This window comes from Salvelinus alpinus, chromosome 26 (assembly GCF_045679555.1).
Source record: "Salvelinus alpinus chromosome 26, SLU_Salpinus.1, whole genome shotgun sequence".
NCBI lineage: Eukaryota > Metazoa > Chordata > Actinopteri > Salmoniformes > Salmonidae > Salvelinus > Salvelinus alpinus.
The window spans coordinates 31,564,745-31,591,358 of NC_092111.1; the positions used below are offsets into that span (position 1 = coordinate 31,564,745).

Sequence of the window (26,614 nt, forward strand, 5' to 3'; positions counted from 1 at the left end):
CTGGCGTGTCCTTGTTTTGTGTTATAACCTGAATAATATATTGACAATAATTTAATAGAGATTTTCAATATCACCTTTAACAATACAGTGGTGTTTGACTATTTCAAATTGTGTTTAACTTAATGAAATCTAGGAGTAATATATTACATGAAATGGATTAAAATAATGTTCACTGAAATTCAAGACAATAATTTCTTTCTATCCCTGTTACGTAGCTAGCTGCTTTCTAGACCATCCTCCTGTTCTAACAGCTTGTACTTCCATCCTGTCAGGTATTTTAATTATCTGTATTGTCTACTTGTTGAATGTTTGAAGTCTTGATTTGTGGTTGTTTAATGTCTTATTAATTGGTGTTGGACCCCAGGAAGATTAGCTAGCATTACGATGCTAGCTAATGGGGATCCTAATAAAAATACTTAAGTACTACTTAAGTAGTTATATTTGACCACTTTTACTTCACTACATTCCAAAAGAAAATAATGTACTTTCTACTCCATACACTTTCCCTGACACCCAAAAGTACTCTTTACATTTTGAATGCTTAGCAGGACAGGAACATTGTCTAATTCACACACATCCCTGGTCATCCATCTGATCTGGCGGACTGACTAAACACATGCTTATTTTGTAAATTATGTCAGTGTTGTGTGCCCCTGGCAATCTGTAAATAAAAAATTTAAAAGTCATGCCGCCTGGTTTGCTTAATATAAGGAATTTGAAGTTATTTCTATATTTTAGGAATTACATTTACTTTTGATACTTAAGTATAATTAAAACCAAATACTTTTACTCAAGTATTATTTTACTGGGTGACTTTTACGTGAGTCATTTTCTATTTACCTTAATAGAAAATGACTCACTTTAGAGAATTTCCCTCTTTACTTTTACTCTAGTATGACAATTGGGTACTTTTTCCACCACTGCTTGTACAGTGGCTTGCAGAAGTATTCACCCCCCTTGGCATTTTTCCTATTTTGTTGCCTTAACCTGGAATTAAAATACATTTTTGGGGGGTTGGTATCATTTGATTTACACAACATGCCTACCACTTTGAAGATGCAAAATATTTTTTGTTAAACAAGAAATAAGACCCCCAAAAAACTAAACTTGAGCATGCATTACTATTCACCCCCCAAAGTCAATACTTTGTAGAGCCACCTTCTGCAGCAATTACAGCTGCAAGTCTCTTGGGGTATGTCTCTATAAGCTTGGCACATCTAGCCACTAGAATTTTTGACCATTCAAGGCAAAACTTCAAGTTGGATGGGTTCCGCTGGTGTACAGCAATCTTTAAGTCATACCACATATTCTCAAGTGGATTGAGGTCTGGCCTTTGACCAGGCCATTCCAAGACATTTTAAATGTTTCCCCTTAAACCACTCAAGTGCTGCTTTAGCAGTATGCTTAGGTTCATTGTCCTGCTGGAAGGTGAACCTCCATCCCAGTCTGAAATCTCTGGAAGACTGAAACAGGTTTCCCTCAAGAATTTCCCTGTATTTAGCGCCATCCATCATTCCTTCAATTCTGACCAGTATCCCAGTCCCTGCCGATGGAAAAACATCCTCACAGCACCATGCTTCACTGTGGAGATGGTGTTCTCGGGGTGATGAGAGGTGTTGGGTTTGCGCCAGACCTAGCATTTTCCTTGATGGCTAAAAATCAAAATTTTAGTGTCATCTGACCAGAGTACCTTCTTCCATATGTTTGGGGAGTCTCCCACATGCCTTGAACACCAAACGTGTTTGCTTATTTTTTTCTTTAAGCAATGGCTTTTTTCTGGCCACATTTCCGTAAAGCCCAGGTCTGTGGAGTGTACGGCTTAAAAAGTGGTCCTATGGACAGATACTCCAATCTCCGCTGTGGAGCTTTGCAGCTCCTTCAGGGTTATCTTTGGTCTCTTTGTTGCCTCTCTTATTAATGCCCTCTTTGACTGGTCGGTGAGTTTTGGTGGGCACCCCTCTCTTGGCAGGTTTGTTGTGGTGCCATATTCTTTCAATTTTTTTGTTGTAATGGATTTAAATGGTGCTCTGTGGGATGTTCAAAGTTTCTGATATTTTTTATATAACTCAACCCTGATCTGTACTTCTCCACAACTTTGTCCCTGACCTGTTTGGAGAGATTCTTGGTCTTCATGGTGCCGCTTGCTTGGTGGTGCTCCTTGCTTTGTGGTGTTGCAGACTCTGGGGTCTTTCAGAACAGGTGTATATATATACTGAAATCGTGTGACACTTAAATAAAGTCCACCTGTGTGCAATCTAACTAATTTTGTGACTTTGAAGGTAATTGGTTGCACCAGATCTTATTTAGGGGCTTCATAGCAAAGGGGGTGAATACATATGTACGGACCATACCACTTTCCCATTTTTTAGAATTTTTTGAAATAAGTAATATTTTTCATTTCACCAATTTTGACTATTTTGTCAATGTGAAATCCAAATAAAATCCATTTAAATTACCGGTTGTAATGCAACAAAATAGGAAAAACGCCAAGGGGGATGAATACTTTTGTAAAGGCACTGTACTCCCTGACTCTGACCTCCACCATTCCACCCCCTTTCACCACTTGTTTTCATTAACAGAGTCCATTCCTGGAGAGCTGCCAACCCAGTCAGCAGGTTGATGTTCATTGGGATGAGTCTTGTCCTGGAGGCAGAACTGAGTGATTTCCGCAAGACTGGCCAGCTGCAAAGTCTAAATTTCATGAAAACAAACATTTGCTTTTTGATCTTAAATTTAGGTTACGGTTAGGCATTAAGGTTAGCAGTGTGGTTAGGTTTGACATCAGATTGTCTAACTTTGTGTCTGTGCCAGCTAGTGACCACTGTGTGGAGGTGCCTCCAGAACAAGATTCATTACGAAAAACACTAACCTGCACCCAGTCACCCCAGTGCTGCTTTTCTATTTTTTTTCAACGCCGCCTGTCTGACCAATGTACTTTAGAACGCATGCCGCCCACCACTGTTTAACCCGCTCCTCACAATTTCCAGTTCCTGTCTCTGATCCCTGAACACCTGCTCTATTTTAGGGCCTTATGGAGGCTTGTCTGACCCCTCCTCCACACAATACCCCCCCTCTTCTAACCTTACTCAGGCTGCCACAACACAGGGACCTGGGCCACAGCGACGACTGGCCTAACTGGGAGGGTTGAACTACGAGTGTTCGGAGGTGAACTACACTGTTTCATTGGGGTTTTAACACGTCATGCAGTGTATATAGTCAGTTAACTGGACCTTTAAAACTCTCCTGCCTGTTACATTATACAGTGCACACACATCAATGATGGTTGCTTAAGGGGAGTGCAGAATACCACCCAGTCTCTAGCCCCTATGGTAGTGGAGAGGCTCTGGTGAAGGGCTCTGGTAGTGGAGAGGCTCTGGTGAAGAGCTCTGGTAGTGGAGAGGCTCTGGTGAAGAGCTCTGGTAGTGGAGAGGCTCTGGTGAAGGGCTATGGTAGTGGAGAGGCTCTGGTGAAGGGCTATGGTAGTGGAGAGGCTCTGGTGAAGGGCAATGGTAGCACCCCCCCCTATCCACATCGACGGGACAGCAGAGGAGAAGGAAAGTTCCTCAGCGTACACATCATGGACACATCAACAGCAAGGCAATCCAGAGGGTGGTGCGGTTTACACAACGCATCACCGGGGGCGTATATATTATTCTATTTATTCCATTCCTTTACTTAGATTTGTGTGTACTAGGTATTTGTTGTGGAATTGGTAGATATTGCTGCACTGTCGTAACTAGAAGCACAAGCATTTCGCTACACTCGCAATAACATCTGCTAACCATGTATGTGACCAATACAATTTTATTTGATAGTGGAGAGGCTCTGGTGAAGGGCTATGGTAGTGGAGAGGCCCTGGTGAAGGGCTATGGTAGTGGAGAAGCTCTAGTGAAGGGCTATTGTTTGTTCTCTGTTTTCCCTGCAGGGCCTGATGATAATGAGTGGAAATATGGGCGGCATTACTGCCAGATGACACTGAGGAGGTGGGAAAGAAGGGGGCGTGTGTGAGCGAGCAGGGGGGTAGCTAGCTACCAGACACTCCCCCAAACTGTAACAAGACAGTTACAGTACAGTCCCCTGCTATTACTCCCTCAAAGACATCACGTGCTACAAGATATAACAGTGCGTAACTAGAACATAGGCGACTGAATACTTGAGGTAGACATTTCCCACAGAACCACAGATCTAGGATCAGATTATCCTACCCCAATCTTAACCATCAGAGACATGGAGAAAAACTGACCTTTTATCAGGGGTCATGGACAGCATCTGGTAACACCAGTTGTCACAATTAACCAGCTGGAATTGTGTAAAATAGGATATTCTCAATACGTTGGTTCATTATAAGTCGGGTCGGCAACCCCAGGAAACCCTGAAGAGCTGCAGGCACTTCATACATTCTGATTTAACTGACCTGGAAGACCAGGTGTGTTGAATTCAGGCAGTCACTGAACTGATCAATTAGATCAGTTGGTCAGGCGTGGTGCCTAGTTGGGACAAAATCCTGCAGTACTCCAGGAACAGGGTTACCTACCACGGTTCTTAGTGATATGCATAGAATGACACCGAATCATTTAGTAGGAACTCTGTTAGGCCTTCTTGTAGTCTACAAATGAATGGTAATTATGTTCCGGCCCCCCAACCATCCGCTCATGAAAAAAAACTGCCCACGGCTGGATCTAGTTGATAATCCCTGCATTACAGCATGTTACGCGGACTGGACTGTCACAAACACGTGCTAAGGCTACTGCTGCACAACAAAGTCCTGGAAAACAGCACAGATAGAGATGTTAAAAAATAAAGAACATATGAATATAAAAAGACAGTAGTCGTCTTAAGTAATTGACAGTCCATTCTCAATAACAACACTGCCCCTGTGTACTGTGTTGTTTAGGGCTCCTTTCACAATCATCACCATCCATTACCAGACCATTGGAAGCCCCATTGACTAGTGGCGCATTGAACATGTCACACTCTAGTGACCCTTCACATGTTAGACCAAAAGACACGTGTTACTGCAAGATCCCCCTACACACAAACTTACTAATAAAACTATTGACTCCTCCACATCCTTTATCCTTTCTAGTGTAACTTCCTAAACCACTCTGCTCTTTTGCTATAGAGCTTTCATCTGTTCATATATAATACCTGGTTTATGAGACTACAGGACTATACAGATGGAGAGTTGCTGGCTGCTCCATTCATTCCCATTGTGTTTGTTCTCTCCTCATTATGTAAAGTACAGAACCCTGTTGCTCAGCCTCTGAGTGTACGGCTGCCAGTTCACCTCTCAGCGACGCGAGAGGTATCTCCTCTCTAACAGAAGGATTAATAGCTTAGATGTCTTGCTCTATTCAGCCTAAGTCTCTGAAGTGCTCCCTCTATGCTTTCTGCTATTATCTATATTCCCACCATCGCAAATTATACCCAATGCTGATTGAAATAGACCCACCATTATAAAGACATTTGGGTATGGAGCTTGAAGGTAAAGGTTACATTTAATACAATATACAGAGCCATCTAAGCCTTAAAAGGTGATAGGAGCTCAGTCATAAAGAGTTAACTACTTCATCTTAAGTACTCTGGAGAGGATCAACACAAAGGGGGAAGCTATTTAGAGGCCATACATCATTCTTGTGTGCTGTGTTGTCATTGAATAGATGCTTTATTGAACTTATAAGTCTCCAAGTGCATGCTGTAGGATACTGTACATCTGTGCAATGCTAACTATTTCAAGAAGTCATACATTTCCCCCCAGCTGGTCTACTGCCTATCTTTGGGAAGATGTAAACACAGAGATCGCAGTTGCCTAAAAATGATTCAAAATAACACAACCTTAGATAACGCAGTCATTATCAGAGTATTCCAAAAACATTTGTCTTAGATCTAAAGATAGCGAGTCCCTGTGATGATGTCTGTGCAACACACTGTCAGCACTATCAAGTGAATGGAAACACACTGAGAAATGTCTTGAGTGAACTGCCAAGTATTTGTCCTTTTGAAAGGAGCGCGTGAGAGCAGGGTGCGCTGGTTGCTGGGTGAAATCCACTCTGCAGTGGTGAGTCATGAGGTTACCCACACAGAGAGAGGGAGGGAGAAGGGGGGAAGTGATAAAGAAAGAGAAGGAGGAAGGGAGAGGGAGAAGAGAGAAGGGAGGGAAGGAGAAAAATATAAAAAGGGAGAGGGGAGAGGGAAGGGGAGAAGAGAGAAGGGAGGGAAGGAGAAAAATATAAAAAGGGAGAGGGGAGAGAGTCAGACAGCCTGAAGTCAGTCAGTGCTGCAGTGGATCCTTGGTGTCACACTAACAAGTGACATCATAGACCAGGACATCCAGTATTAATGTCTGAAAGAAACTTCAGCTGTCAGACTGATACATCCATCCATCTGTCAAACAGACATCCATTAATCCACCACGTCGGGCTAAAGAAGACCAATGTCCTCATATGTCATTATCACAATAGACTGGAGTCTACAGTAAGATCAGGATATCCAGTCAGTGTGTTTGACCCAGTGTTAGCCTCAACTGCTAGGCAGTGCTATCATCATCTCTTTTGGTTCCACTTTCAGCAACAGCAGCTACAGCATCTCTTAGTACCGTTTAAAAAAAAAGGTTATTTCCTGTTTTAATGACTGGACCTAAGTGATAGTGTTAGGAAAGCACCTGGTCAGACTTCATTTATCACTACACTCTATGTCTAGGGGTCCTAGGCTTGGCTAAATTATCTGTAATCTGTCTAAATGTCTGCATTAACATGAGAAGAAAGACTAAGCGGGCCAGGTGTTGAATACATGTGCCCGAGGAGACAGCAAACTTACCAAGTTCAGGTCGATCTCTGTCTCAACTCTATACTTGTGGTTGGCATTCGTTCAAGTAGTGATATACAAAATAATATACAAAAGGCCCACAACAAGTTTTTACACAAACGCTGGCTGGCCAACCTCCCTCTTTGCAATCACCTGCAGTCACTTATTGCCCCCACCTGTGAGCAATCCACTGTTTATCGAGGCTTCCTGGGAGAGCTTAGCACCTGACCCGGTTGCTGCTGCCACCTAGGGATAGAGTGTGGAAGTGGCAGTGTGCTGTATACCTGTGCACCTAGCTAAGCACTAACTAACCTAAACTACCCTCCATCTATACTACTACAAATAGCATCAGATACTGTCTCTCTTGTATCACTCAGGGCAGCTGTTCTCTAAAGATAGATCATTCAGTCAAACACCTGGTCAGTAAGTCCATCAATAGAAGGTCCCCTCAGGTTCCAGTAGCAGGTATCTCTGGATGGGGGGAGGTAGGGGGAGGGTCCCTACCCCAGTGTGACAGCGGTTCTCCATAGCCCTCCTGACAGCACACCGGGCCAGGTGCATCAGACAACGAGGAGTGTTGGAGCACACAGCAAACATGGACTCATAGAATTCCTCATGTTGCTGGAGAAACAAAACAGAAACCTATTGCAGCGACCTTAACCCAACACACAGCAACCTTAACCCAACACCTTGTCAAAAGGTTTGGATCTCTGGGCGTAACGACTAACGTGTTGGGTTGACAGTCACTGAACCCGGGTTCAAATTCACTATAATATGGAGGATACGCATAAATTAATGTCAGTGCATAATCCCTTTGGGGTGATTATATCATATTAACTGTGTCTCAGACTGGTCCTGATTAGTGTGCAACTAAGTCAGCAACATTTCAATTTGTTTAACTTTATAATACTGCAAAGTCCAACAATGAGATTTTACACTGTATTTTTGTGGGTTACCTTGTAGGAGGCTTCAGAAATGGATGATCTCCACTTGTTGGTGGGTTTGATCCGCTCATATGAGTTCATCATGACTTCCACTGCATTGGGACACTCATGGCAGGCCTGCAACACCTACAGAGTTAGACAAATGTGTTGTTCCACCAAATTAGTACCTTTTGCATTCCTTTGACATTTTAAGTAGAAATTGTTCACCAATATTGAATTTTAAAAGCCTGTTATATGAAATGACATGGCCTTTAATATAGACCACATAGAACATTCTATAAATCAGATTTTTAATATTAATAAAGATTTGCTAAAATGGCAAATTTGTTACATGTCCCTCTGTGACTTCTAGGAAGATTTGAACCCACTTAACCCCAATATTGTACAACAAGTTTTCACCATCATTGCCCTAGTTATTTCCAAAGATTATTATTTATTCCATGTGATTAGTGATTCATCTAATCACATAAAATGTCTGTCCCTCATTTTATGGAGAAACTATACATTTTTTAAATTAGTTTTCCAAAAGAAACATTGAATATCTAATAGTCAAATCCTAGTGTAAAAGCAGGTGAGCTGATTCTACTGTTTTTGGACATTTTCTGTTGTTTTGTGGTGGAACACTGAGCAGGTCGAGCACAACATGTCAACCCTGTTACCCATAGACAGGCTAGAAATGTTTTAACAAATTTTTTTTTGTGTGAATCTTGCAGTGTCCAACACTGGGACATAATTTACAATCAAAGCATGTGTGTTTAGTGAGTCCACCAAATCAGAGGCAGTAGAGATGACCAGGGAGATTCTCTTGATAAGTGTGTGAATTTGAGTTTTTTCCTGTCAAAGTGTAACGAGTACTTTTGGGTGTCAAGGCAAATGTATGGAGTAAAAAGTACATTATTTGCTTCAGGAATGTAGTGAAGTAAAAGTTGTCAAAAATATATATTGTAAAGTACAGATACCCCCAAAAAACGACTTAAGTAGTCCTTTAAAGTATTTTTACTTAAGTACTTTACACCATTGAACTCCGGCAGGTATCTCCGCTGACCACCAAAGTATTACCCCTACCTTGTAGAACTGCGGCGGGTATCTCTAATGACCTCCAAAGTCTTTCTCCTACCTTGTGGAACTGCGGCGGGTAGACCCGTGGAGCTCCAAAGTTGAGCAGCAGCTGGTAACAGAGCTCAGGGATGGCCATGGGCCTGACGGAGGTGACCTTCAGGACGTACTGGATGGGTTCACAGCCGTTGATGTCCATGGTCGTAGTGTCCGCCCCCGCCTCCAGCAGCATCTGCATCAGCACGTGGTCACAGTTCCAGGAGGCCTTGTGCAGGGCTGTCTTATAGTCGTCTTCATACAGGTTAGGGTCTGGAACCAACAAAGGGTTAGGGTCTGGAACCAACAAAGGGTCTGTAACCAACAAAGGGTTAGGGTCTGGAACCAACAAAGGGTTAGGGTCTGGAACCAACAAAGGGTTAGGGCCTGGAACCAACAAAGGGTTAGGGTCTGGAACCAACAAAGGGTTAGGGTCTGGAACCAACAAAGGGTTAGGGTCTGGAACCAACAAAGGGTCTGGAACCAACAAAGGGTTAGGGTCTGGAACCAACAAAGGGTTAGGGCCTGGAACCAACAAAGGGTTAGGGTCTGGAACCAACAAAGGGTTAGGGTCTGGAACCAACAAAGGGTTAGGGTCTGGAACCAACAAAGGGTTAGGGCCTGGAACCAACAAAGGGTTAGGGTCTGGAACCAACAAAGGGTTAGGGTCTGGAACCAACAAAGGGTTAACAGTAATGTAGTTTGCCTCCATTTTTTCTACCAGTAATTAGCATACACAATTACCTAGACAAATGCCTAGAAGATATGGTGTGAGGCAAAGTAATTTTGCATCCTGACGAGGATAATGCATCTGACGAGGTGAACCATGATGTAAATCCAAGCCTTATAAGGTGCCATATCAAGCGTCTCAGAGTGAAGTGCTGATTTAGGATCCGTTTTGCTGTTAACCCATAAGAGTCTAAGCCCTGTCTAAGCCGTAGGAGGGGGTAGGGTTCTACTAAGCTATATGGAAATGTTTTAAGAAAGTCATACCAAGGATCCTTTAGCTATTTCATTTTGAATTTTAAGACGCCTTGAAGAATAAAAAAATTACTTATAAAAAATATTTGATGAAAACTATTTTTGGCAATACTGCTATTAGCCCATACAAACGCATTGACTAACAGATTCACTACATGGAACAACAGATAGTCCCCCCAAAAATCTGAAGGAAGTTTGTTCTGAAGTATCTGTCCTATGCCTTATTTTTGGCACTCCATATATACTTCCATACATTTTTAAGCTGGTACCGGGGACCTTGAGACAAGTCTTGTGAGGCCTGTGGGCAACCGACATGTACGTGTTCGTGAGAGTCTCACCTTTCCACAGAGGGGTGTGTAGCCAAAACTGTCCGAACGCTACAGACAGAAGTTGGCAGATCGGCTGTGAGAAGACCAATTTTCGGGATGTCTCATAGTCTGACAAACTCTGCTCTAGCTCTGTCACCTTTCACCATAGATGCAGAAGGCCTACATATATGAATACAGTGGATTGAGATGCATCCAATGCAAAAAACAGATATCTCTAGCTTAAACGGACACTTAAAAAAAAAAATTGTTAGTAGTTACTGTCTTGTCTCATCGCTACAACTCCCATACGGGCTCGGCGTCCTCCGAAACCATGCGTCCTCCGAGCCATGCGTCCTCCGAAACACAACCCAACCAAGCAGCACTGCTTCTTAACACAGCACGCATCCAACCCGGAAGCCAGCCGCACCAATGTGTCGGAGGAAACACCGTACACCTAGCGACCTGGTCAGCGCGCACTGCACCCGGCTCGCCACAGGAGTCACTAGCGTGCGATGAGACAAGGATATCCCTACCGGCCAAACCCTCCCTAACCCGGATGATGCTGGGCAAATTGTGCATCGCCCCATGGACTTCCCGGTCGTGGCCGGCTGCGACAGAGCCTGGGCTCAAACCCAGAGTCTCTGGTGGCACAGCTAGCACTGCGATGCAGTGCCTTAGACCACTGTGCCACCCGGGAGGCCCTAAACAGACACTTTAAAAAAATATTCTAATTAGATTTCTGTGGAGGCGCGGACATCGACTCTAAGGGGTTTTAAGATTACAATCAATAAGACAACATGGACAGGGGGGACCTGATCCTAGATCAGCACTCCTACTTTGAGATGCTTGATACATACAGTACGGCCCCAGACCTCATCTGTATACCTCTGGCCCCTCTTTGGACACTGTGTTAACTAACCTCCAGACGAGCTTCAATGCCATACAACTCTCCTTCCGTGGCCTCCAACTGCTCTTAAATGCAGTAAAACTAAATGCATGCTCTTCAACCGATCGCTGCCCACACCTGCCCACCTGTCCAGCATCACTACTCTGGACGGTTCTGACGTAGAATATGTGAACAATTACAAATATCTAGGTTTCTGGTTAGACTGTAAACTCTCCTTCCAGACTCACATTAAGCATCTCCAATCCAAAATGAAATCTTGAATCGGCTTCCTATTTCCCAACAAAACATCCTTCACTCATGCTGCCAAACATACCCTCGTAAAACTGACTATCCTACCGATCCTTGACTTCGGCGATGTCATTTACAAAATAGCCTCCAACACTCTACTCAGCAAATTGGATGTAGTCTATCACAATGCCATCCGTTTTTGCCACCAAAGCCCCATATACTACCCACCACTGCGACCTGTATGCTCTCGTTGGCTGGCCCTCGCTTCATATTCGTTGCGAAACCCACTGGCTCCAGGTCATCTATAAGTCTTTGCTAGGTAAAGCACCGTCTTATCTCAGCTCAATGGTCACCATAGTAGCACCCACCCGTAGCACGCGCACCAGCAGGTATATTTCACTGGTCACCCCCAAAGCCTATTCCTACTTTGGCCGCCTTTCCTTCCAGTTCTCTGCTGCCAACGACTGGAACAAATTATAAAAATCAATGAAGCTGGAGACTCATATCTCCCTCACTAACTTTAAGCATCAGCTGTCAAAGCAGCTCACAGATCATTGCACCTGTATATAGCCCATCTGTAAATAGCCCATCCAACTACCTCATCCCCATATTGTTATTCTTTTGTTTGTTGCTCCATTGCACCCCAGTATCTCACCTTGCACATTCATCGTCTGCACATCTATCACTCCAGTCTTTAATTGCTAAATTGTAATTACTTCGCCACTACGGCCTATTTATTGCCTTACCTCCCTAATTTTACCTCATTTGCACACACTTTATATAGATTTTTTCTATTGTGTTATTGACTGTACGTTTGTTTGTTCCATGTGTAACTCTGTGTTGTTTTTTGTGTTTTGCTGCTTTGCTTTATCTTGGCCATGTCGCAGTTGTAAATGAGAACTTGTTCTCAACTGGCCTACCTGTTTAAATAAAGGTGAAATAAAAATAAATAAAAATAAAATAAAAATCTGTTAGGAGTGACCCAGAACACCAATCCGTTTTACCTCACCTGCGCCGTGGTCCAGCAGAATGCGGCAGACCAGGTGGTGGTCCTCGCTGTAGGTCTGTTCACGGATGTCCAGGGCCCAGAAGGCTGCAGTGATCAGGGGCGTCTCCTGGAGGGAGTTGACCGCGTCCACCTGGGCCCCGTGGGAGATGTAGAGAGCCACCAGCTCAGGGATTCCCAGGCGGGCTGCTGTGTGTAAAGGTGTTTCCTCGTCTTTGCTCTGACTGGGCTTGTTCACATTGCCCCCTGGAGGTAGGGAGGGAAGGAGGCAGGGAGATAGAAAATGCAAAAGTACAGTAGGCCTACTTAATAATATGATTTTGCATATCCAAAGACATGGCAACCTCAAAATAACATGATTTTACCTGCACTGAACACTTTTATTTAATCTCCATCCATTCTCACCATTAAGGATGAGTTGCTTGGCACAGTCCACAGACTCTTTAGTTATACAGTAGTGTAGTGGTGTGTGTCCACTCAGAGACAGGCTGTTGACCCTCGCCCCGTGGCCCAATAACAGGGCCACACAGTCGCCGTGGGCGACCGTACAGGCCACGTGAAGCGGGGTCTTCCCATTGGGCTTCCTGTTAACCGCCGCCCCCTTCTGCAGCAGCACCAGAGCTGTCTCCAGGTAGTTGTACATTACACAGACGTGGAGGGCCATCGCCCAAGAACACTCTAGCTTGTAGTCTGGCAACCAGAAACCTAGAGTAGTGAAAAAAACATTACAAATAATAACTTTTAACCATCATTATTGAGCCTCAATCTCCCCTCTCTCTCCCAATGGCATCCTGAGAGTAGGGAGCTACGGTCACCCGACAACCTACCAGCTCGATCCCATCCCCTCCTCCCTTCTCCAGAGCATCTCTGGAGACCTTCTCCTCACTTCCCTCATCAATTCATTCCGGACCACTGGCTGCATCCCCTCTGACTTCAAAATGTACCAAGTCGCTCCACTCCTCAAGAAACCAACACTCGACCCCTCTGTGTTACGGTGGATCTCCACACTGCCAAAGCTGACTCTCTCTCCTTTGTTCTCATCCTCCTAGATCTATACGCTGCCTTCGAAACCGTGAACCATCAGATCCTCCTCTCCACCCTCTCAGGGCTGGTCGTCTTAGGCTCTGCACACTCTTGGATTCCATCCTACCTGCCAGGCCGCTCCTACCAGGTGACGTGGAGAGGATCTGTGTCTGCACCATGTACTCTCACTACTGGTGTCCCTCAGGGCTCGGTTCTAGGCTCTCTCCTCTTATCTCTATATGGTCTCTTCTATCATTGCTATGCAGATGACACTTAACTACTTTTCTCCTTCCCCCTTCTGATACCCAGGTGGCAACACACATGTTTGCGTCCCTGGCAGATATCTCAGCTTGGATGTCGGGCCACCACCTCAAGCTTAACCTCGACAAGACGGAGCTGCTCTTCTTCCGGGGAAGGCCTGTCGCTACAAGACCTCTCTATCACAATTTACAACTCCACAGTGTCCCCCTCCCAGAGTGCAAATAACCTTGACTTGACCCTGGACAACACCATGTCATTCTCTGCAAACATCAAAGCAGTGACTCGCCTGCAGGTTCATGCTGTACAACATCCGTAGAGTACGACCCTACCTCACACAAGAATTGACTCAGGTCCTAATCCAGGCACTTGTCATCTCCCGTCTGGACTACTGCAACTTGCTGTTTGCTTGGCTCCCCGCTTGTGCCATCAAACCCCTGCAACTTATCTAGAATGCCGCAGCCCAGCCGGTGTTCACCCTTTCCAAGTTTCAGTTGAAGCTCACATCCACTACAAGACCATGGTACTTGCCTACGGAGCAGCAAGAGGAATTGCCCCTCCCTACCTTCAGGCTTTGCTCAAACCCCTACACCCCAACCAGAGTACTCCGGTCTGCAACCTCTTGGTCCTCCCACCCCTACGGGAGGGAAACTCCCACTCAGCCCAGTCCAAGCTCTTCTCTGTCCTGGCAACCAATGGTGGAACCAGCTTCCCCCTGAAGCTTGGACAGCAGAGTCCCTACCCATCTACCGAAAACATCTGAAACACTAAAGAGTATCTTAAATAATCCCACAGTACCCTCGCACCCCCCAAAATAGATTGCCTTTCGTGAACTAACACTCGTAGGTGACTTCCTACTTTATTGAGAAAAATATACTAACTATGACTGAGATATGTGGTTGTCCCACCTTGCTACACTATATATACAAACGTATGTGGACACTCCTTCAAATTAGTTGCTGACAGGTGTATAAAATTGAGCACACAGCCATGCAATTTCCATAGACAAACATTGGCAGTAGAATGGCCTTACTGAAGAGCTCAGTGACTTTCAATATGGCACCGTCATAGGATGCCACCTTTCCAACAAGTCAGTTGGCCAAATTTCTGCCCTGCTAGAGCTGCCCCGGTCAACTGTAAGTGCTGTTATTGTGAAGTGGAAACGTCTAGGACAGTGGTTCTTAACCTGGGTTCGATCGAACCCCAGGGGTTCGGTGAGTCAGTCTCAGGGGTTCGGCGGAGGTCAAGACACACATCCGACTCATATGATTCGTGATGACACGCCCCGCTTGGCCATCATTGGCTGCAGGTGATCACGCTACATCGCTTGGCCTATCTGTGCTGCAGGGAATTTGGTGCGCTCAGTAGTCGACTTGTGACTGTCGTGATGGTACGTTTTGTGATTTCTTTCTTAATATTTTAATCCCTTCATACTTACGTATATGTACAATATGGATTCACATGTATAACGGAACGTGATGGGAGTCAGCGTCCTAACTGCATGATTTGCAATGCCAAGTTGAGCAATTCTAGTTTAGCACCGGCAAAACTAAGAGAACACTTCCTTAAGCTGCATGGAGATGGAGAATACAAGAACACAACGCTCGCTGAATTCAAGGTGAAGAGAGCCAGATTCGATGAAAAGGCTACTCTGCCTGTTCTCGGCTTTGTACCCATCAACAAACCGATCCTCACAGCATCGTACGAAGTTGCTTACCTGATCGCAAAGCAGGGCAAACCACACACCATTGGTGAAACACTCATAAAACCAGCTGTGTTGAAGATGGCGAATATCATGCTGGGAAAAGAGGCTGAAGTTAAGTTATCCCAAATTCCTCTTTCAAATGACACCATCAGCGACAGAATAGAGGACATGAGCAAAGACATCTTGGCTCAAGTAGTTGCAGATCTGATTTCAAGCCCGGCAAAATTCAGCCTTCAACTCGACGAGACCACAGACGTTTCCAATCTAAGCCAGCTTGGTGCGCTATGTGAAAGACGACGTGATAAAGGAAGATTTTTTATTTTGTAAGCCTCTTACAACAACAACTAAGGCAGCCGATGTGAAGAAACTTGTGGATGACTTCTTCAAAGACAACAATCTTTCGTGGGATATGGTTTCTGCAGTCTGTTCAGACGGCGCTCCAGTCATGCTGGGAAGAAAGTCTGGTTTTGGTGCGCTAGTGAAAGCTGATGCACCACACATCATTGTTACGCATTGTATTCTGCACAGGCATGCGTTGGCAACAAAAACCTTGCCTCCAAAACTGGCAGAAGAATTAAAAATTGTAGTGGAATGCGTGAACTATGTGCGAACTAGTGCTCTGAGGCACCGCATCTTCAGTGAGCTGTGTAAAGAAATGGGCTCTGAATTCGAGGTACTTCTGTACCATTCTAACGTTCGGTGGTTATCCCGCGGACAGGTGCTGAATCGTGTTTTTGCCGTGCGTGTGGAATTAGCCCTGTTTTTGCAAGAGCACCAACATTGTCATGCAGATTGCTTAAAAAATTCTGAGTTCATTCTCATTTTAGCGTACATGGCTGATATCTTCGCAGCTCTCAATCATCTCAATCAAAAGATGCAGGGCGGTGGAGTCAACATCATCGAAGCGGAGGAAAACCTGAAGGCTTTTTAAAAAAAGCTACCGTTATGGAAACGACGAACAGAGAACGATAACTTCGCAAACTTTCCCCTGCTGGACGACTGTGTAAGTAAGATCGAAGATGTATCTGGAATCGGAGACATTTCTGTACCCGCGGAACTGAAGCAAGCAATTGCCACGCACTTAGATGAGCTTGCAAAGTCTCTCGACGGATACTTCCCTACAAGAGAGTCATATCCAGCATGGGTGAGACAGCCGGTCACGTTTAGTGTTGAGACAACAGATGTCAATGATGAATACCTCGATGAAATCATTGAAATTCAGCAGAGCCAGGTTCAACAGCAACTCTTCAGAACAACAACGCTTTCAACGTTTTGGTGTCAACAAATGGTAACGTACCCTGTTATTGCTAAGAAAGCTCTGGAGATTTTCATACCGTTTGTTACAACATATCTTTGCGAGCAATCCTTTTCGAGGATGCTGGACATAAAAATGAAGAAAAGGAACAGACTTTGTTGCGAAAATGACATGAGAGTGGCACTTGCCAAGGTGAAGCCGCGCATTTCTGAACTGGTCTCTGAAAGGCAACAGCAGAAGTCACACTGATTTGCAGTAAATATTCATTATTATGTTTTTGTTTTTGTGTGAAAATCATGTTTTGATGATTTTGTTCTTTGAACACACAGTGTTGATGTTGATGCACGGTTCATTTTGTGCACCAGTAAAATATATACCTATGTTTTGAATTTGAAAAAATCATATTTTATTTTTCCAATTAAGAAGGGTTCGGTGAATGCGCATATGAAACTGGTGGGGTTCAGTACCTCCAACAAGGTTAAGAACCACTGGTCTAGGAGTAACAACGGCTCAGCCGTGAAGTGGTAGGCCACACAAGCTCACAGAACAGGACCGCCGAGGGCTGAAGCGCGTTGCGAGTTAAAATCATCTGTCCTCGGTTGCAACACTCACTACCGATTTCCAAACTGCCTCTGGAAGCAACATCAGCACAAGAACTGTTCGTCGGGAGCTTCATGAAATGGGTTTCCATGGCCAAGCAGCCATGAGCAATGCCAAGTGTCAGCTGGAGTGGTGTAAAGCTCGCCGCCATTGGACTCTGGAGCAGTGGAAATGCATTCTCTGGAGTGATGAATCGTGCTTCACCATCTGGCAGTCCGTCAGATGAATCTGGGTTAGGCGGATGCCAGGAGAACACTACCTGCCCCAGTACATAGTGCCAACTGTAAAGTTTGGTGGAGGATGAATAATGGCCTGGGGCTGTTTTTCATGGTTCAGGCTAGGCCCCTTAGTTCCAGTGAGGGGAAATCTTAACACTGTGTCATACAATGACATTCGAGACGATTCTGTGCTTCCAACTTTGTGGCAACAGTTTGGGGAAGGCCCTTTCCCGTTTCAGCATGACAATGCCCCAATGGACAAAGCGAGGTCCATATGGAAATGGTTTGTCAAGATCGATGTGGAAGAACTTGACTGGCCTGCACAGAGCCCTGACCTCAACCCCAGCGAACACCTTTGGGATGAATTGGAACGCAGACTGCGAGCCAGGCCTAATCGACCAACATCAGTGCCCGACCTCAGTAATGCTCTTGTGGTTGAATGGAAGCAAGCCCCCACAGCAATGTTCCAACATCTAGTGGAGAGCCTTCCCAGAAGAGTGGAGGCTGTATAGCAGCAAAGGGAGAACCAACTCCATATTAATGCCTATGATTTTGGAATGAGATGTTCGACGAGCAGGTGTCTACATACTTTTGGTCATGTAGTAAATCTTAAGGTGAATGCACTAACTGTAAGTCGCTCTGGATAAGAGCGTTACCTAAATTACTAAAATGAAAATGTTCCACCAAGAGTGTCTGAATGCCTTTTGCACATTCGGTTACCTTGCCTAATAGCAAGGGTAGTTGCTGTATTTTAACTAGGCAAGTCAGTTAAGAACAAATTGTTATTTACAATGACGGCCTACACTGGCCAATTGTGCGCTGCCCTATGGGACTCCCAGTCACGGCCAGTTGTGATACAGCCTGGATTCAAACCAGGGTGTCTGTAGTGACACCTCTACCACTGAGATGCAGTGCCTTAGACCGCTGTGCCACTCGGGAGCCTTTCCCTAGCGTTATTATATAAGGTGGCACAAAGAACAGGAGTGAATATAATGGTATGCATGAGGAGAATTGTGGGTCTGGGCAGGGGTGATGTTGGTGCATGAGGAGAATAATAACAAGAAAGTCAATCATCTTGTGCCCTTTCCAGCTCTAGAAACTCTCCCTGGACATCACTCTACTCAGGGTACTCTAAGTGGGCCTGATGGAGGTCTAGCGCCATCCAGTGGGGTGTATCCTACACTACTCCTCAACACCTGTGTTATAAGCACCGTTGACAGTTAAATAACCCACCACAACCTATCTAAACTAATGCAAAGAACAAGGCAGCCTATCGACAAATCTGCTTTCAATGCCCTGAGTATATGCATTGTCAGACATACAATACCAGTAAAGTATCATCTAATGCAGGCGTGCATAGAGTTAAACCAATGCAAACTGATATCCTTGTTGCACCACACATGGAGGCCTACATTAGTCAGTCAACAGTGGCAGCAGTATTCACCTTTACCATGCGTGAATGAAATCACAACCATGCCTTTACCTTAGTTCCTGCATACTCCTACAATGCACAACCCTAGTCTGGAATCCAAACTCACTAGCACAACCCCAACCCTACCTTGCTTGTATGAGGCCAGAACCATGCGTTTGTCCTCCACCTCCAGCACAGTGTCGATGTCCAGGTTGGTGGTGTACAGTATCTCCAGGACCTCCGTTACGTTGTTGGTCTGTAGGGCCTCCAGGAAACGGGCCTTGATCTGCCTAGCAGTCTGTTGTCTGGGGGTCAGCAGCTCCTCCATGGCCCACTGTCCCTTCTCTTCTTCTGGTGTTACTACTGCTCTCACCAAGGCATGGAGGCACCTTCTGATGATGTCATAAATGGAGGATAGTATTATGCTTACACGGACACACATAGACATCCCCTCCCTCTCTGAGGGTCTCCTCCTGAAGAGACAGTGTCCCCCACAACACACCACACCAGGATTCTAGAAAGAGACAGGAAGGGAGGAAGTGAAAGAGAGAAGAGAGGGAAGGACGGAAAGAAAGCGGGGTATGAAATTCAATCCCTCTAGAGTCATGTTATTAGGCAGGTTATAAATAGATAGGGTGTTGGGTTCAGTCCCAAAATTGCACCCACAGTGTAGTCTAGAAAACCAGGCCCTAGGCAACAGCTACATGTCTAGTGAGACTACCCATAGGGCTATGGTCAAAAGTAGTGCACTATAAAGGGAAATATGGTGTCATTTGGGACGCAGATGCCTGGGACTCAGTTCAGTTGTAATGGACGTATCCTTCTATCCTTCTATGACATCTGAGTATGTAATGACGCGGTGTGTTGGGTGCATGTGTCTGCGCTGGCTGTGTAGTTTAGATACATTACATAGAGCAACATTTAACCACATAAATGCAACTGGAAACAGGGGATGCAGTATTGCAAACAAATACTCACTCATAACTCATACCACAAGGATACTAAGAAAGAAAAACAGAAATACAAGGCGTGTTTGGAATAAACTCTCAGTCTGACAGGTTCAACTCATCTGGAGGTGTTTATTTAACATAAGTAGTAGAGGCTACGTTGTGCATCCAAGATGGCACCCTTTATAGGTCAGTGGTTCCCAACTCCAGTCCTCCCTTATCCCCAACAGCACACATTGTTGTCGTAGCCCCAGACAAAGTCACCTAATTCACCACTAAAATAAGGAGTTCATATTGAGAATGCTACTGGGACTCTGTATAGTCATCATCATGGTACCTGGGGTTCTTTATACAGGTAGAAAAGGACTAGCTCTGGTTCATCGCGATGACAACAACAACGAGTTGCCTCTGCCTCCGAACGTGCACTAACGCCCTGGACCAGAGCTAGAGAAGGACATGACAAAAAAATAGAAATAGAAAAACCAGTTCTAGCACTGGTTTGGAGAAAACAATGCCATGTAATGACTGCATGACACGCAACACAGTAGAAAGGAGAAGGAAAACAACGGAACAATGACAGTGACTCTGTCCAGTGACTCTGTTCCAGTGACTCTGTCCAGTGACTCTGTTCCAGTGACCCTGTTCCAGTGACCCTGTTCCAGTGACCCTGTTCCAGTGACCCTGTTCCAGTGACTCTGATCCAGTGACTCTGATCCAGCGACTCGGTTCCATGTTATTCATGGACAGATAGTTGCCCTTTCAACTTTTCAGAATGCAAACGAGGGAGAGCAAGAAAATGAGAAAAAAGGAAAGCGAGGGGAAAAAGAAGCACAGCTAGCCTATCAGTCATGATTATCTCTCTCTCTCCCCAGCCCCAACCCCAACCCCAGCCCCAGCCCCAGCCCCAACTCCAGCCACAACCCCAACCCAACCCAAGCCACAACCCCAACCCCAGCCCCAACACCAGCCACAACCCCAGCCACAGCCCCAACCCCAGCCACAGCCACAAAGGTCACATAAACTGTACACAGGCAGCGTACTGACACAGTAGAAAACAAGGCTTTTTCAGGGTTAATACAACATATTGCTTTCAGCTTTTACTGTACATACAAAAGTCATAGAGTGCTATCCAATGGTAAACTGGGTGGTTGAGCGTTGGGAATAGGTTGGAGAAGTGTTAGAAAAGGGTTTCATTGTAGCATAACCCCAGACGCTCTGTTATAAGAGTAGCAGTGGGGTAACGTGACAGGAAGGACGCTGCAACTACAATCACAATGAAAGAGGAAGGGGATTTTTTGTTGTTGCTCAGGTTATGCAATTTAAGGGCTGGATTTAAGGGCTGCATTCAATCCGTATCGCCGAAGTATTGCGGAAGATCCGCGTGATGTTAAGGCAATTTCCGATTGATCTGACATATGCAGCGTTTACCATGAATGCAGTCTCCGCGACTGCGGGAACATTGCCTTTAATTGTCAACCGCACTATAAAGCGGTTGTTCAGCGCCACGGATTGAATAGAGCCCTAAATCGGGTTAACATACAAACTTCAAGCCTCGGTAATCACTCGATTTGATGATCATTTACATTTTTACAACATTTTATGAACATTTGTTTTAGAATTTTTTGGCAAAAGGGTAATCATACAATTTCTCGATATTATAATTATGCATTAATACTCTAATGTTGCATAAGTTATTATAAACAATAGCCAAAATGCTTTGTTTTTAGCATAACAATTACAAATAATATCAAATAAACATTAATACCGGTGTAATCTAAGTGGCATTGCATGGTACTATCATATTTATGTCTCTTTAAAGGGACAGTTCACTGAAAAACTATCCATTAGCATTTTGTTCATTAGTTAGTTAGCACAATCCCACAGAATTGTGCGTGTCAGCAGTCACGTTTTCAAGATAGAGCACTTTCAGTACAGAGCAGAAACTGTGACGCTGATGTGTTTTGTTTTTGAGTGATCTATCCCTTTAACAGGGATGGGAACTACTGTATCCAAAGCTGCCTTACATGTTTCTGTTGCATCAGGCTCCGGGGTGAAGTTTGCCCTAAGTACAGATCTAGGATCAGATTCTCCTCCTCCAATACTAACCTTAACCATTAGCGGGGGAAAAGCAAAACTGACACAAGATCAGTGTCAAGGGGCAACTTCACCCTACTCTGTTGCAACAACAGTAGCATCACCGTCATGGAGACATTTCAATGGCCATACATTGTATGTAAACATGACCAAATTATGATTCCTGGGTAAGATAATGGAACAGAATGACTGACATATATTCAAAAGACATATTGCATACAGCATCATTACAGCAACTATGTCCATGTCATTTAAAAAATGTAAAGGTATCTATTAAGAAACATTGAGATATAAAATCCAAAGTGGTTGGACTGTATTGCGTGCATGTATCTAGTGCAATGTTTGTAATCGTGTATGTACCGCGGCGAAACCAAGGGCCCCAGTCATGATGAACTTGTAATGAACCTGTACACAAATACAACCCTCTCTTTTGATTTTGTGTCTTTCTTAATGTTTCAGTTTAGTTTTGTTGTTTGTCTTATTTTGTTGCTGTATTGTTTGTGTGTCGTTGTATTTCAAATGTGTGTGACTGTTGTTGTTTATCAGTGTGTCAGTATTTTGTTACTTGTCATGTTTTGTGTTTTTTTTGTGGACCCCAGGACGAGTAACTGCTGCTTCGGGAAAAACGAATGGGGATCCAAATAAACAAACAAATAAACAAACCAATAAACCCAGGTAGTGGGGTAAATACTACTCCCTGTTCTGAGAATTCTAACCAAAGAGGCTTTGCGTTATCCCAGGGCATACAACGCAAAGAGAATCATCTGAAAAGATCAAATCACAAAAGAATGACGGCATGGTCATCTTATTTGCCAGCTTAGAGACATTTGGGAAATAAAATAGAATAATGGATGACTAAATGTCGTCTCACTCTATTTTAACACTCGGGTAAAAGCGGGTGGCGTTATGAAAAGGCAGCAGTTGGGAATTACTTTAGTTATTTAGATCAACTAGAGGTTGAAAGCAGGTTACAGGCGGAGGGTGAAGAAGGGACATTATGCATAACTCAGGATCTTCTCTTGAAATCTCACCATCATGTTTTTGGAGCAGGGTTTGGTATGTTACAAATTCATGGAAATGTTCACTTCACACAAAGAGGAATCAGCCGACTCACTAAGTCTTTAGTCATTCATAGTGTGAAGTGCTCTAATACGATACAGAGGCAGGTTTACTGTATGCAGAGTAAAGGGTTTAGTTCATACAGTAGTTGAAATTCCAGTGTTGGGACCTCCAGTGTAGTTCCAGTAAAGAACAGAAATACTTCTTGTTCCTCCCACAGGCTTGGTTCTTATTCCACTAAGTCTTGAAACTTGTCTGCTCAATAGACTTGAGTTCCTCTTGAGTAGTTCCAGTGTTGTTGTCATTCTCCAGTGGTATGATTCAAGCAGCAGGTCTGGCCCCTAGTGGTGAGATTCAGTAATTGCACCAACATCCACTACACAGGCCTTTTATACAATATGTAATGTGCTTCATCAGAGCTATGAGGGGAGATCAGATTTCATAAATCCATCTAGCTATCTGCACAGGATAAACATGTTCTCTATATAAAAAATGGCACATTAGACATATTTATCTATATATTATCATATATGTACATTCACTACTTTTTCATTATGTCTAAAGGTGTTTTATATAACACATCATAGAAAGAGGAAGAACACAGACAGATGTGATATGACTTTTAAATAGATACTCAGAATGAATAAATACATCTAAATTACACCAAAATAAATCAAACGTCATGGAGCAGGAGGTTTGGAAACACTACGAGGATGTACAATGAGGTGAGAGGCAGGTGGGTGGGCAGCATCTTTACTATCCAACTGTCTGCTCATTTTGGTATCATCTGTTTGGTGGTACAGTAGCTCGACAGCCTCCACCACTACAGCCTGAACTCAAGCCCTGTTAGGTGTTCAGCTCAGTGTTTCTGCTGACTGTTTCTATCCCTGGAGATGTTACTTGGTAGCGGTGGTTGGTAGAAAGACAAGGAGAGGTAGGTCTTAAAGGCGTGGGTTACTCTGCTTTCCCCCCTGCTGTTTCGGAGTGGCCCTCGTTGCTGGGTTTGTGGGCCTGTTTCTTTTGCTGCTCAAGCTCTTTCTTGCGAAGCTTCGCTCGCCGTTTGTCCAGTTTCTGCCGGTTCCGCCGAGCCTTCTCCATCAGGACCTTGAGATCCTTCACCTTCTTCTTGATCAGAGCCCGGTCCTGGGAGGAGGCAACGCCAAGCGTCTGTGCATACACACACCACACGCGTGCACACACACACACACACACACACACACACACACACACACACACAGGACAAGGGTCCGAGATGGGGGGATGTGAGTGAACAGGAGCACTAGTCAGGGAATAAAACTCGGCAGCTATGATCAAAACAAATATAACAGGAGTTGTAACAATTTCAGTCTATATCGGCCCAAAGCTTCAGGGCAAATTACTATATCAAAATGTTAAACTACTTGTACCTTGACGGGTGCACCAAACACCCTGGAAACAATGACAATACATAAACAAGGTGATACTAGTAACTAACTAGTAACTAACTAGTAACTAAGGCCAGGATTCAATCCAAGCAGCGAACTATAACAGACTTTTAGGATTGAGCTGACATGCAGCGTTTACCATGAATGTAATCTCCGTCGGGGTAAATGCACGTCGGGGTAAATGCATTTAAGAGGTGCATTGTGGGCTGCATAGTGTGATGTTCTATAACTCATTTAGAATTGAATCGAGAAGTAACTAACATAGCTGGATATGTACAATATCAAACACTTCAGTCCGTCACCTTGAGCTCAGTGCTGTCCAGCTGCAGTAGCTGGTCTCCGTCCACATTGTTGACTGTGAACTCTGGGATGTACTGCTCCAGATTTAGTCCCATGAGCCAGCGGGACACCTGCTGGGAGGTCCACTCTTTCACACTGATGTTCTGCCACTGGTGCTGCTTGGGGCACTGGCCCTCATCTAGGATCTAGATACACACACACACACACACACACACACACACACACACAGACCCATGATATTTCCCCACATGCAGCGCCGAGAGAGAACACATAGTGATGGGTGATTTAAAATGAATAATTTCTAAATGTCTAGAATAGAAGTTGAGAGCATGCTGAAGACTGAACGTCACATTTGTGACATGCACTTCAATAGAGGTTTATAAAAAACAGTAGCCTATGAAAGGTTTAGACTAATGAGTAACCATACATCTGATGTAAACACAGGCTTTTTACAAGCTTGGTAGACAGTATGGGAGCATGCATAATGTTTTGTTTTTCAGGCTTCCTCGGTGGCCACTCAGAGCTAGATCTCACCTCGTCATCTATCATATCCAGACTCTGAACATGGTAGCACAGAGGACGACAGGACAGGACAGTTTGTTAACACAAAAACACAGCAGCAGCAGTGGCTCAGGGCACACAATGGTACAGGGTACATACAAAATGGCCGACTAGCAAAGCTACAGTTGCTAACATCAAAGATAGTTAAATAGAATATAAATTGTAACTAATTAAACATGGAATAGGCCATTCGAACACCATTGTTACACATTCCAGACACTTGGCAACCAGAGGTTACTCAGCATAACATGACAGGAGCACTAGATGGGGAAACATAGGTCACTTTTTCTTCATTTTTTACATTTGAGGTAATATATTCACATTTTTTACATTTTAGGTTGAATTACTAGTGATTGTTGATACTAGGTAGATGTTTTATGTGAGATCAAATCCTTGTTTCTCACCTCGTCTGAGGAGAGCACCAGGGTGTGTGAGCGACCGGACATCTTGGCTTCAGCCAGCAGACCACTGACCTCCACTGAGCTGCTACTGCTGACACTCAGATCCTCCTTCACCACAGGACCCTATGTAGAACAACACCATGCAGAAGTCTATTAGACCTTAGTCAAAACATTGTCTACATCCAAAATGGAATCCTATTCCCTATAAAGTGCCCTATGGGCCTTGGTCAAAAGTAGTGGGGAATTGGGTGCCATTTCAGACAGCCTGTGGCTGGCTATAGTCTATCTCTGTTCATTTCAAGGTCTATTTCATTGTATTCCCCTCTCAACACAAAGCAATTTTTGTTCTATGATGTTTTGAATCTAAAGCTAATAAATGCCATTGTTGAAGTCATTTGCTGCTGATTGATTATTTCAATCGATGATTTCATAATGAATAGAGGGAATATACTAGAGGGATTCTAGCAAACATAGACAATTAAAACGTCATACATTCTACATACAGAGAATATTTGCACACCTATGGCTGATTCAGAGACGTATTGTATTATTAAGTGATCAAAAATGTAGGTGATGCAATTAAATAGAACGTAAATATTATACTGTATAATGAAACGGAATGTGTCATTTTACTGTGGTTTGAGCTGTTGTCTGGGGATCAGTATCTGAGCTCAGTCATCTTGACCCTGCAGTGTGTGTGTGTGTGTGTGTGTGCGTGCGTGCGTGTGTGTGTGTGTGTGTGTAAGTGTGTAAGTGTGTGTGCGTGAGTGTATGTGTGTGTATGTTTCTCTGGCTACGCGTGCATATATGTGTGTGTGTGTGTGTGTGTGTGTGTGTGTGTGTGTGTGTGTGTGTTTCCCTGTGAGACCTCAGTAGTTCTCTCTGCCCCCAGTGATAACAATAATAAGCGCTGTCTGGCAGACCTACCTACCTACCTACCTACCATCTTCATCTCTGAAGTTTACAGCTGACCTCCCTCCCTCCCTCCCTCCCTCCCTCCCTCCCTCCCTCCCTCCCTCCCTCCCTCCCTACCCACCCACCCACCCACCCACCTACCTACCTTCTACCAACCTCCCTCCCTCCCTACC

General features: G+C 44.4%; 2 protein-coding genes across 5 annotated transcripts in view; both read right to left on the reverse strand.

Annotated features, from left to right (window-relative positions):
- Positions 1–5,639: 5,639 nt before the first annotated feature.
- Positions 5,640–19,682, reverse strand: asb4 (ankyrin repeat and SOCS box containing 4). The gene is made up of 6 exons (XM_071368774.1): positions 18,888–19,682; positions 12,676–12,975; positions 12,274–12,516; positions 8,866–9,113; positions 7,761–7,874; positions 5,640–7,425 (listed from the first exon to the last, which is right to left on the reverse strand). The coding sequence occupies exons 1-6, from the start codon at positions 19,186–19,188 to the stop codon at positions 7,237–7,239; spliced, it is 1,395 nt and encodes a 464-aa protein (XP_071224875.1). The 5' UTR covers positions 19,189–19,682; the 3' UTR covers positions 5,640–7,236.
- A 123-nt stretch (positions 19,683–19,805) lies between these two features.
- The window catches only part of ppp1r9a (protein phosphatase 1, regulatory subunit 9A), a 108,250-nt gene continuing 101,441 nt past the window's right edge, over positions 19,806–26,614 (reverse strand). For 2 of the 4 annotated variants that reach the window (XM_071368771.1, XM_071368770.1), the window contains exons 16-19: positions 25,530–25,649; positions 25,099–25,122; positions 24,567–24,749; positions 19,806–24,007 (exon numbers count right to left, since the gene is read on the reverse strand). In XM_071368771.1, coding sequence (XP_071224872.1) covers positions 23,795–24,007; positions 24,567–24,749; positions 25,099–25,122; positions 25,530–25,649 — 540 coding nt within the window. In that variant the 3' untranslated portion in view covers positions 19,806–23,794. The remainder of the gene's footprint in view (positions 24,008–24,566; positions 24,750–25,098; positions 25,123–25,529; positions 25,650–26,614) is intronic. The other 2 variants (XM_071368773.1, XM_071368772.1) reach the window with 1 other exon arrangement.